Genomic DNA, 12563 nt, shown 5'->3' on the forward strand with positions numbered 1-12563 from the left:
TTCCATCATCTTTAGTTGACAAACGCGAAAAGGCAGTAGAAATAATTTATTTCACGCCATTGAACCTGTGCAGCCTGATCCACACCTTCTCCTTCGGTGCTGCGAGAAACGAGTATGTGAACAACTCCAGGTCCCGCTGAAAAAAAAAAGAAGAAATCAAGAGTGCGAGTTAGATATAGGCGCTTGCTGACCATAAGAAACAGAATACATTGCTAGTGAGTAAGTTTCACAGATTGCCAAATGAACTAAAATCTTTCTTCGGCTCTTGCACTGCACGCTGTTCAACACTAAAGAGAAAGAAAGTGAAAAAGTTCACAGCCATTCGCGCCTTTAAAGTGAGGACAGGTAATATATCAGGATAACGGTAGCTCGAAACAGGTATTTTGATGAGAAAGAGCTGATACTCAAGCCTTGAAATATTCTTTTATGGCTCACAGGTGGGCTAACAATCCAATAGTATACTAAATGCTGTTTTTAACTACGGTGACGTATGCTACGTTTAAAACTGTTGCTGATATTCGTGGAATTGCATGATCGCAAAACCAAACTTCTTAGTCGCTCAGGGACTTGTGCTCAAAATGAGTACGCGGGCATAGCACACGATCAGCCATGAATACGCCACTATGCGCCTTCAAATGAGACAGAGCACTGTGTACGCAGCTTCTTTAAAACATAGTTTATTCATGAAAGAAAGATGTGCTTTTCTGAAGTTATCAAAATAAAATTTCTTGTGCCCTCAATTCTTCTAAACATTGTTTGCTTGCTCCTTGTAAAATATTGCCACCTGGGGTTTTCAGGCAGCGCTTGAAAGACGAAGAAGTTGTACATTCTCGTGCGCTTCTTCTAGCTAGGACTGTGGTATCTTGACTCTGAGTCTCCGTGTTATCGTTTCCCGTGAACCCCTTTCTTGACTGTGTGCCTCTGCATCGTTACCGTTTTCCATAAATGCCTGTCTTCGTGACAGTATAGATGCCCTTCAAACAGGAAGTACGCACGTCACCTTCGTGATGAATTAACAGCAAATGAAAAGTCTAAGGTGCGTGAATTTTCTGAGACTTTATATTCATTTTCATTCATTCAATCACTCCAATATTCAACTTGCAGCGCCGAATAGTAAACAACGAGTCGAACCTTTTTATATGATTGGAGGTAGAAAGGGTGGGTGAGAAAGGCGGCCTATAAAATACGGATTTGAAAAAAGTGTCTCAATTTGCTTAGGGACAGCTGCAACATATTCCATATTGCAGATTGTAAGGGTAAAACAAAATAACAGTTACAGGTTACAGGACAAAAAGTTCCATACCATAAGAAAAAGTTCCGCACCATACCATACCATACCATACCATACCATACCATACCATACCATACCATACCATACCCTACCATACCATACCATACCATACCATACCATACCATACCATACCATACCATACCATACCATACCATACCATACCATACCATACCATACTATACCATACCATACCGTGCCGTACCGTACCGTACCGTACCATACCATACCATAGCATACCATACCACACCACACCACATCATACGCTGCCATAGCGTACCATACGATGCCCCAGACCATGCACCCCTCGTATTCAAAGTTTTGGTTTGGTTTGTGGGTTTTAACGTCCCAAAGCGACTTAGGCTATGAGAGACTGCGTAGCAGAGGGCTTCGGAGATTCAGACAACCCGGGGTTCTTTGAAGGGACAGCCAAAGCGGGAATAGATCAAGTTCTCCTTAAAATAAGCCATTGCCAATGTTGCCACCTTTGTCGGTGTTGTAAGCGAAAGAATCGCAGGCACTGCTCTTTCAGGGGAGCTGGTTGGTGGGGGGTTTGTGTGACATCACTACACTGCATAGACCCGTCACCAGCTGCCACCTAGGGCCTATCCTTTGAGATGCAAGGATGTCCATTGCGTCCAAAGATATACGTGGATCCCGAGTAAGGCATGCTAGTTCTAAATCGAATAGGCACGTTCTTATGGATTGGTTAAAGCGGAAATTTTTACGTCGACTGGTCTTTCACATAATAGGGTAGCTTATGGCTACCTGCTATTAAGAATGTCGGAGTTAAAAGAGGAACAAGTTATGTGATTAGCGATTAAAGTAGTATAAAACAGCATTAACGCTGACTTGTATCATTAAACGCAACAGCAGATGGGAGCAATTAACGCTGTCACACCCTACGGTGAAAAGTGGAACTTGATGGCCTGCTCCGCCCTTTTTATCCCTTTATTGTTTTTTTGTTCTGTCAAGGGCAGCCATCTGTTCATACATGCTATAAAAATAAAGCAACTGGGGAATTTGGAAAGCTCTCGCGGTCAGTGAGGAGGTCTTGGTACTGTGTGTGAATACGTGATCTCATCCGTCACAATATCCATATTCTGCTGTTATTATTAAACAATAAAAAGTATTCGGCTTCTGGAGATTTGCACCCGCCTGTAACACCATACGCGTTTCGCAATACAGTAAACTTACTAGCTGCAGAAATTACGTGAAAGCACTAGCTCACACGCGCTGTTACTCTCTTCGTGGGATGACCCTTATCTCAATATCGAAATCTCCAACGTTTCAACATCTCAGAAGCATTTCCACTGTCCAGGCTGAAGGGTTCGAAACTTATTTGGTCCTTGAAGACTCAGCGGGGCTCGGGGAGCCTTTTTGAAGTGTACTCTCTAAAGAAGCTGGACACCAGGCCGGGGGTCATTTTTAGCCAATTTTACCTGTAGATCTCCAGCGGTGAGTTTTGAGCCAAGCACCTGCCGCAGCTGAAACGGATGCCCAAACTACTACGCCACGACTGCGGTAAAGATTACTGATATTAGCTGAATAAAGTACTCGCTCTAAAGTCGTCACGTGGTTGGTACAATACTAATGTTATTCACGAGGAAGGTGCTTATACAGCCACGTATAAGATAATGCGGACCGTGCTTTGGCGATCAACGTCTTTTAGCGAGTTACCGAGCTAAAAGTAATAGATATTGCATGCGTTTGAAATCAATGTTTAATTTCAGACTTCTACAAAAGCGTAGGAAACATTTTCATTTCCGTTACCCAGTGTGACAGAGAGTCGAACATAGATGTTTTGTTTTTATTATTCTCAGCGCTACTATAGAATACCGGTACGGGCTCATTTCGAAAAAGTAATTCGGAGCGGCTTCCGTGTCATCTAACACGAGAAGATGTGTGCTCGTCGTGTATCGAAGCATTTGCCGCGCGCCTACGCGCTCTACTCTGTCAAGGCTGCACGTAAACTTTAACGCTGAGCCAAAGATGACCACGTTATGACCACGTTTTCGACATTAAAGCAAGTAAGCATATTTCCGGATTATAAGCATATCTTCAAGGGCTTATAAGGCGCTACTTATTGACACGAAGTGCGGCGACGCTGCTGTTAAGTAACATTTTCTGCTTAGAGGAGGTCAACGTCACGAAGAACGAGCATAATGGTTCCGCAAAGCAAGGTAATAAATCTTAGTCCTACAGATTAAAGCTCATGTTCGTGCTAAGCGTGTTAGGATCTAACTAAAACAAGGGCTGTCTTGCTTGACAATCATCCTTCTAGTTCGCCCAGCTTTCATTCATTTTTGCATAAGAAACGTCATGAAGTTTGTCTTTAGTTGTAAAAGGAGCTTGATTAAGGGTAATTCAATAATTAAAACAAAAAATCTTAGTTGAAATTTTCCGCGCACGTAAATCGATTAAAGTGCATTAGCTGCCTAGAGTATTATCTAAATTTATTTCGGTTGACACTTTTACTTCTCTGAACTTGGAGGCGAAGGGTATTGGCTTATATTGGTCAACTTTAGTCAAGGTATATCACCATCACCAACATCATCAGTCTGACTATACCCACTGCAGGGCGAAGGCCTCTCCCATATTTCTCCAATTAACCCGATTCTGTGCTAGTTGCATCCACTTGACCCCTGCGAACTTCTTAACCTCATCCGCCCACCTAACTTACTGCCGCCCCCTGCTACGCTTTCCTTCCCTTGGAATTCAGTTTGTTACTCTAAGCGATCATCGTTATCCTATTTTCGCACTACATGTCCTGCCCATGCCCATTTCTTCATCTTAATTTCCACTAGAATGCCAGTAACTTGAGTTATTTCTCTGACCCACTCTGCACGCTTCCTATCTCTTAATGTTACCCCTACCATTTTTCGTTCCATAGCCCTCTGAGTTGTCCTCAACTAAGTAGGACCCTCTTGGTTAGCCTCCACGTTGCAGCCCCATAGGTGAGTACAGGTAAGATGGAACTATTGTATATATCAGCATTACGTATTTCCTTCTTTCGATATCTCCCTTCTGCTGGTCTTCTTACGCTTCTTCTTCTTGCAAATGAAAGTGAGAGAGACTTAGTGTGTGGACTGCGGACAGTCATTCCTAGGCACTTTTCTCACCTTCTGATTGGAGCCAAGCTCTATGCGGTACCGACGCAAAGTCTGAGAAGTGACCGAGGCTAGCTCAAGGAGTGCGAGGCGCATGCCGATGCACCTGCGAATTCCGAACCCGAAAGGCTGGTAGGCCACGGGGTGGATAAGATGCTTGTTTTCTGGGCTAAACCTGCAAAAAGAAGAAAACTGCGTCACGTACGCTAAGGATCCCTTAACGGCTCATAAATACACTGCCTGATGCTTTAAATGCAGTTAATTGCGTGAGCATCATAATGTATGCGGATAAATTCTAGATTAACAGGAAGACGGGGTTCACCTGCTCTTTCTGCCATTTAGAGACATCCCGCACCACGGAGTGTTCTGCCAGGCATTCGCTTGGACCATTTAATCTTGATATTACAAATGAGGCAGTTTTCTACACTGGTAGTCGATGACACGCTTCGTTGTGTTCCTAGCGTTTCCAGAGTAACAGCAATAATTGGAGAAAGAAATTTTTGAATATATTTAAATGGGTACTGTTTATTTTATTTAAGCTATAAAATGCCATTTTGATATATGTTCCTTTACTGGATGTTTTTTGTTTCTTTTCTGGGGGGATGAGGGTCGGGTTGGGGGAGGAGCTTGCCGCTGACGAGGAGAGCTCGACAAAAAGCACATGTAATAAATACAACACATTTTATGGGCGTTTGGGTTTTTCAGCGTCATATTATCTTATGTTGCCGGCGATAACAAAAACCACGCACGAGGCGGTCATGACCTCGTTTCAACAGGTATGTAGCTGCCCGGAGTAAATTATTTGGTCCGCTTCAGATACACAAATGAGTGATGTAGTTGAAAGAAAAAAATACAGTATACTTATGCAAATTTTGAGAACTACAAATGTTTTATTCCTGGTACAGAATGGAACGCAAAAAGGAAGATGCTGTAGGCTTAAAAACAAGAAGTTTGTAATCCAACCCTTTTGCCGCCTCGGCATGCGCAAATTCTGTCGTGAAAGCTGCCTATTAATGATTAGAACTTTCCGCACTTACCTTTCCGGGTCAAAAGTTTCCGGGTCGGTCCAAAATTGTGGGTCATGGTGCAACGCGTAAGTGGGAATCATGATGGACGTTCCTTTCTTGATGAGGTACTTGCCGCATCTGTGATCTGCATCCGCCCTCCGTGTTGTGAATCTGCATGGCACAGGGATTATCGCATCTCAAGTCCACGTTCTCGATTAAAAAAAAAAAAAAGCAGTCGCCAAGAAGGGCTCAATTTTGTTTTCGGCTTTAACGTTGGCGTTTGTTCTAGGGACTCGTTGATTTTGCTTGTGCCGATGAGTTACGGTCACATTAACGACAAAAGGACCACTCTCATAAAAAGCCGAGCTTTTGCAAGCTACGATGCGCCAAATAGAGAAACGTATGTGTCATCATCGCCAGCCGAGTTTGCAAGCCAAATTTTTGTTTCGCCCAAAAACGTTTCACTCCGGATCACAGAGACAAGGTTATATCACCGTGCTGTTCAAAGTGGCGGAGGCAAGTTCGTCCCGGTGGAAAAGCAGTAATTTTGAACAGACCACCGGTAAAATATTTAACCACATTTTGTCCTTCAAGAACGTCTCCCTGGCTGCAGCCGTAAGAAGTCAAGATACGAACAAAAGGTCAATATCTCATATTTTTTTCTGAAAAGAATAATTGAAAGGAGCTGACCTTATTTTTTGTAAAGTGCGGTAGGTTTTATAGCGTTCATTGCCTATCTAAGTGGTATAAAAGTTGGAGGCCATTTTAGCCGCATCTTAACTGTATCACGCGCCGGTGCCCTGTGGTACTTTGTCATTACACGCATCTCCATTATCAAGCGCCCTTATTTAAGACACCGCAATAAATGAAAGGCCCCACGACATGTTGATAAACCCTCCTAATTCTGAAGTTGTGCTAGTTTATGAGCATAGAAAATGGCTCGACTCGGATGAATACTGCTTGAAAAGAGTCTTGCACGGCAAAGCCCGTAGGGCATCTGGTTTGCAAACCGAAGGGTGTAGGTGCGAGTCCCCATCTATTTCATGAAGCTATTTTTAACACATCTATAAAATGTGCAGTGACGTACTTTCTTTCGCTATGCTTATGTTTCGAATAGCTTTCATTCCAACCAATATGCATTCTCTAGCGTGAACATGGATTGTTTGTAATCCACGCGCGAGAAAAGACGTGAAGTCACGAACCATTTTACTCGCGACAATTTTTCCCTCACGTCCAACGCCAATGGCATCGCACTTTCTGCGGGATGAGCTGCTTAATGTTCCCGAGTTAAAATAAAAGACACATGATGCGCCCTGTGCGTCTAAAATAGGGCTTGTTAAAGTACAGACCGCGAGCATTGCCTTCATTAAAAGAGTGCACTTGATGTAGAAAGTGTGATGGCATCTATAATCCTGAGCGGCTCATATAAATAGAATTCTTTCTTCCACACTCTAACAAATGTTAGCCAATTACTCATTGCACCATGTCGCACCCATCCAAAATTTCCACTCATCTACTAGGGTAAGTGATTTCGCCGTAATCACACTTCATAAGATCGTAAATACTAATACTGCTTCGTTAGTGGAGGCGCCTGGGATTAGCATTCAAAAGCTTCCAATTGAAAAGCCACTGCTTTTTAAGTCATAAACTTCGATCTTTTTTCTGCTTAAAAAGTCACCTACATGGCAACGTGTGTGCCTACCCTGCGAAGCAAGCACCACTGGAACATCCAGTGGGCTATGCAAAATGACAAAGAAGTAACTAGATTATTATTGCTCACGTAACGACCGGTGGGTACATCCTCAAGGTCTCGTTGATCACTTGGTTTGTGTACTGTAGTGATTGCAGAGTCGGTATCGAGAGGAACTCTCCCTGAAATGAAAGAAGGTGAATGAGACGTAAGAAAATGTTGTAGTTGCGCTTCATTAGCCTCTGGCTTGACATGAATAATTCAACGAGACCAGATGAGGGAGTTCAGGTTGGACCAGTAAGTCGCATTCACTCTCGGATTCAAGCAAGGCTGAGTATTGCCTGGGAATACTGAAGTGTAACTTCGGCTAGTTTCGCCTTTGACTGGTTTGGTTGACGTGGTGGCAAGATGTTTCGCGTCAATAGGAATAATAACTGTTCAAGCTGCATTGGTTTATTGTTTTATACGCTCGGAATGTTTTCACCTTTTAGAGTAGTCGTTTACAATTCTAACATTTTTCCCCTCCGTCTTTGCCCTTTCCCTCGGTTGACAGATAATGTTCTTGTATCATGGACGGCAAGAGCAGGCGAGAGGGTGGCAATGACTGAATAAGGCATTGGTTGAAGAAGCTGCTTTAATTTGAGCCAGCAGTGGTTTAAAGACTATTTTTTAGCGTCTCACTAAAAATCGGATTGTCTCTCAAATTAGCAAGGATTCTTATAACTGCTTCTATCGCTAAAGAGATTACAGCAGTTAAGGGATCATCAAAACTAGCTGTATAATGGCAACGCATGACGCTGCAGTTCATGGACATGACAATGACGGGAAGTATTAAGCCTAAAGTGTTCCGATGCACTTCCGATACTCACGTATGGGACTGAAACGTGGAGGCGAATCAAGAGGGTTCTACTTAAGTTGAGGACAACTCAGAGGGCTTTGGAACGAAAAATGGTAGGGGTAACATTAAGAAATAGGAAGCGTGCAGAGTGGGTCAGAAAAATAACTCGCGTTACTGACGTTCTAGTGGAAATCAAGAACAAATGGGCATGGGCAGGACGTGTTGTTACCAAGAGAGGATAACCGATGGTCGCTTATGGTAACAAACTGGATTTCAAGGGAAGGAAAGCGTAACAGAGGGCGGAAGAAAGTTAGGTGGGCGGATAAGGTAAAGTTTGCAGGGGCAAGTGGATGCAGCTAGCACAGAACCCGGTTAATTGGAGAAATATGAGAGAGGCCTTCGCCCTGAAGTGGATATAGTCAGGCTGCTGCTGCTGCTGCTGCTGCTGCTGATGATGATGATGATGATGATGATGTTCAGATGGCTTAGTTAAGGAGGAGATAAGCGAAAATGTTCGGTTGCAAAGAACTAGTTTGCATTTTAATTTGAAGAATTTATTCCTCCAGACAACAGTTGATCTTGCTCCGTTCAAAAAGTTTAATCAGCTAGGAGGCAGAATGATGATAATAATGAAGGTTGAGTACTCCGTTCAGGTTTCTTGCGTTTTTACGCTTTTCGGACCAGGCAGCAGTACACTGGTAACAGGTATTGATGTTTCTTTTGTAGTGATGCAAAATAGATTCTCACCTCGTTTTTATAAGCGTCTAAAATCTCCTGGCGCATTTTTTCTTGGACGTCCGGGTGTTTGCCCATGAGGTAGAACCAGTACGTGAGAGCAAGTCGTGAAGTATCGTATCTGAGGCAGGAAAAGTGGGCGGGAGGGAAGCGGAGGTTCAAGCCACGCATTTGAATTAAACGTCTGTCAACTCGCTGTGGAACTCACCCTCCTAGAAAAATATCCATGGCATTAGTAGCCACCTCAATCATCTTCTCTCGAGGCAGGGGTGCTGAAAGTCAAAGTAGAATCAAGTGACTATTAAGAGTTCTATTTTCTGTTACACAATGTCCTTAAAAGCTTCTCTAAAGGAAAAAATAACTGCTCTTATCTTAACTACGCCCACATGCTTCGATAGTGAACGATGCTTCGGATGTGTTTTATTCTTTGCATGTTTGTTGCATTTCTTCCTTTTTGTCTCAATAGTAAGGGCTAAGGTAATGCTTATAGACGTCTCCCAAGTGTGCCAACAATAATGTAAGGAAACTTGTTCACATTGTGCATACAATCTGTCCTTCTTTACATTTTTTTGGCATTTATAAATGGCTTTTATATCAGAGTGGTGGCAGCTGCCTTTTCTTTGAGCATGAGAGCAACCGGAAGCATCCAGTGACGACCAAGGTTGAAGGTGCTTGTAAATATCAACGCGTCATCTCTGATTGTGAGTTTCCTAGAGTGCTATTTGAAACCATACCACGAGTCTGTTCTTTGGTTTCTTCTTCCTTAGGCGCGCCTTCTTTTTTTCCAATCGCATCGTCCAAGAGAAGCTGGGCCATATCACTCATTTTCACCTGAGAGATATGTGGAGAGAAATATTAGAGAGTGGTGCAAAAAATGTTCAATTCCAGCAAATTATTGCCACAAAGCACTCGGCTGTAGACTGCAGTTGAGCCCTTGAAGACGGACACGTATATCATAATATACGCGAGCTTTGAAGGCAATGATACATAAAAGCAGTGGTACGTGTGGATTCTCGTAGCGGAATGTCATAATCTTCATGCTCTCCAATGTCGAAGCGGCAAGGGGATTGTGGTAGATTACGTCGATCAGTTTTTGCGATGCCTTGATGACCCAAGGCCAGTGGTAAAGATTCTCTGAAAGCAAAACAGAGAATAGTCGATTAGAGATAACATCCTATAAATTCCACAAGAGCAATGTCACCTATGCGGCACAGAGAATGGTTTTTTTAGCATGCGCTTATTTTGATTAAGGTCAAACAATTAAGATTACGAAAAATACTTAAAATATATTATCAGAAAACGCAGACAGTTATGTAAATATATATATATACATATATAATGAGTTGGGTGACATTAGTGGAAGCTGTGACAGATTTTCTGTTCTTGGGCGCCAAGATTACCTCGGAAGGAGACTGCAGCCATGAAATTAGGAGACGCCTGCTTCTGGGAAAGAGAGCAATGGTTAGCCTTGACCGCCTAGTAAAGAGCAGAGACATTAGTCTGCCAACCAAGATCCGTATAACCCGTGCTATGGTCTTTCCAGTTGTGATGTATGGATGCGAGAGTTGGACTGTGAAAAAGGCTGACCGCGAAGAATTGACGCGTTTGAATTGTGGTGCTGGCGAAGACTCTTAAGAGTTCCTTGGACTGCCAGAAGATCAAATCAGTCGATATTGTCGACCATAAACCCTGACTGCTCATTGGAGGGTCAAATTCTAAAGTTAAAGCTCAGCTACTTTGGTCATCTGATGAGAAGAGAGGAGTCGCTGGAGAAAGATTTGATGTTGGGAAAGGTTGAGGGTCGCCGGAGAAGGGGTAGGCAGCGAGCGCGATGGTTAGATGGCATTCTCGAGGCATTGCAGATGAAGCTATGTGATGTTAAGAAGATAGTGAGAGACCGGAAAGCGTGGCGTGACATGGTCCATAGGGTCACGAAGAGTCGGACACGACTGAACGCCTGAACTGAGTGGAGTGGAACACAGCGGTGTATTAAGGTAGCGAGCGGGAGGCCCTGAATTCCTGCCTGATATTTTGGCATTTTAAATGTTTACAATCTTATACTGTGCGAAATATGTAAGCGATGAGAAGCAATATACAGCAGTAGCCGATATAGAGGCAGGTTAAAGGGAATTTTGAGAGGTAACGTAGTTGTATCTGGTCAGGAGGGAGAGCTATAGGATGACCAAAGGAATAATTCCGATTGTCCCGCAGTAGTTGTAGGAAGGGTGATGAGGATGACAGCTGTGACGAGTGATTTGTTTTAGACCCAACTCTTAAGTAACTAGACTTTCATATATGCATATCTGGCAAGTCGGCGCAGCTTATGAGGGCGCCTTCGCTTATATTAGGGATAACCGGTACGAAAAACACGGACAATAGCGAAATGGGCAGACACGGCGCTCTCTGGCAACGTAAACGTTTAACGATAGAAAGTGACTCATTTATATTTTCCAGATAAGAACAAGCAGGATACCTCCCTTCACGCATGACCATATCTGCGGTCGTCCATCGGCTTCATTTTCTAGAGATCCGTTTAATAAAGTGTCTCGACAAAATTTTGACGGCATTGCAACGCCTATCGAACTCAGACATGCAAGCGGTTGCAGACAAGCAAGTTTTTGTTCAGAACATCAGGTTATGGGCTCTACCTCTGCCAAGAATGCTAAAGAGGCTGTCGTAAAAGTGGGCTCTTTGGTCGTTATATTATTCACGCCAATATTATTTACAAGCTGGAAGAAGGCAATGGAGGTGGTAGCGAAAGCGGGCCGAAGAATTCCGTCATCACGGTCAGTCAGGCAACGTCGATAACAAGAGAAATGTTTCTGCTGTATCACTCGAGTCAACTTTCTCCTTCGCTTGCTGCAGCCAGCTCATCACCCCACTTTATAATCTCACCCATTGGTCTGGCTCTCTTACACCTCTGTAACATAGGTCAAATGTTAAGATTCCCTCAGTTATCTTCGAGGACCATCGTTTTCCTTGCCTTTGCATTACAAGCACAATTCATTCTAAGTTCTTTTTTTTTTTTTCATTTCGTTTGTAATATTATTAAAGCACTTTGCTTCTCTCTATCCTCCTGATTTTTATACCTCAACGATACACGTACCGCTTTCAGTTCTATTAAATGCTGTGATGTAGTTTCAAGCCTCTCAGTTCACATTTATTTATTTACATTATTGTTTTTCCAGCGTAAGTTTTTGCCCTATCACAGTGTACATTTCCTTCATGTACTCTGCTTTTATCCCCATTCTAAGCCTTGTTCCTGTCCTTCTGCCCTTTACCTGAAGGAGTACGTTTCGATTCTCTTTTTCAAAAAAAGAAAATTGTCCCGCTTCTGGAGTGAGATGAGATGCTTCCGAGCATCACAGCGCCACTCACGGCCGAGCCGGTAGAAGAAGCCTTTCATGAAGTTTGGGAAAGTGGCGAGGCAAGCCTGGAACAGTGGGTGCCCTGGGTCTCGTTGCACCCCTGTATCAATGCTGAACGCCGCCTTGGAGATGACGTCGAAAGTGAAGCGCTCGCAGCGAGTGGTGATGTCTACCTCAATGCCCTTGTCGGCGTGCTCACCGAAGATCTCCAAAAGCTGCCGCATGGCATCGTGCACTGAGGGCATCACCTGTGGAAAAGCATGTGAATTTGAGAAAACTGAAATTGAAACATGTGAAATTTGAGAAAAAATGCAACTGAGCGATTCCTGGCCGCCTGCCTGCCCCTTACCTACAGGATTTACTCATTTGCTCGCCCATTTCTACACCTAGTGCGAAAGCATTTATACACTCACCGCCGATGACCAAGAATCTCATCCGGCCACTCTTGTTTGTGCCGTTGCTTTCACTCTGAAAAACTATTGGAGCGGATTTGAAACCATCACGTTCGAACTTGGGTACTCGGGTTC

At 43.5% G+C, this 12563-nt stretch overlaps 1 protein-coding gene across 1 annotated transcript in view; it reads right to left on the minus strand.

Moving 5' to 3' along the window:
- Positions 1-12563, minus strand: part of LOC146189865 (cytochrome P450 3A6-like) — a 31410-nt gene continuing 18847 nt past the window's right edge. The window contains exons 6-14 of the mRNA XM_084603336.1: positions 12047-12284; positions 9672-9802; positions 9403-9499; positions 8877-8940; positions 8681-8789; positions 7186-7277; positions 5436-5576; positions 4411-4573; positions 1-136 (exon numbers count right to left, since the gene is read on the minus strand). Of these exons, the coding sequence (XP_084459462.1) occupies positions 47-136; positions 4411-4573; positions 5436-5576; positions 7186-7277; positions 8681-8789; positions 8877-8940; positions 9403-9499; positions 9672-9802; positions 12047-12284 (1125 nt within the window). The 3' untranslated portion in view covers positions 1-46. The remainder of the gene's footprint in view (positions 137-4410; positions 4574-5435; positions 5577-7185; positions 7278-8680; positions 8790-8876; positions 8941-9402; positions 9500-9671; positions 9803-12046; positions 12285-12563) is intronic.

This window comes from Amblyomma maculatum, chromosome 5 (assembly GCF_055883805.1).
Source record: "Amblyomma maculatum isolate TAMU_Amacu chromosome 5, ASM5588380v1, whole genome shotgun sequence".
NCBI classification, from domain to species: Eukaryota; Metazoa; Arthropoda; class Arachnida; order Ixodida; family Ixodidae; genus Amblyomma; species Amblyomma maculatum.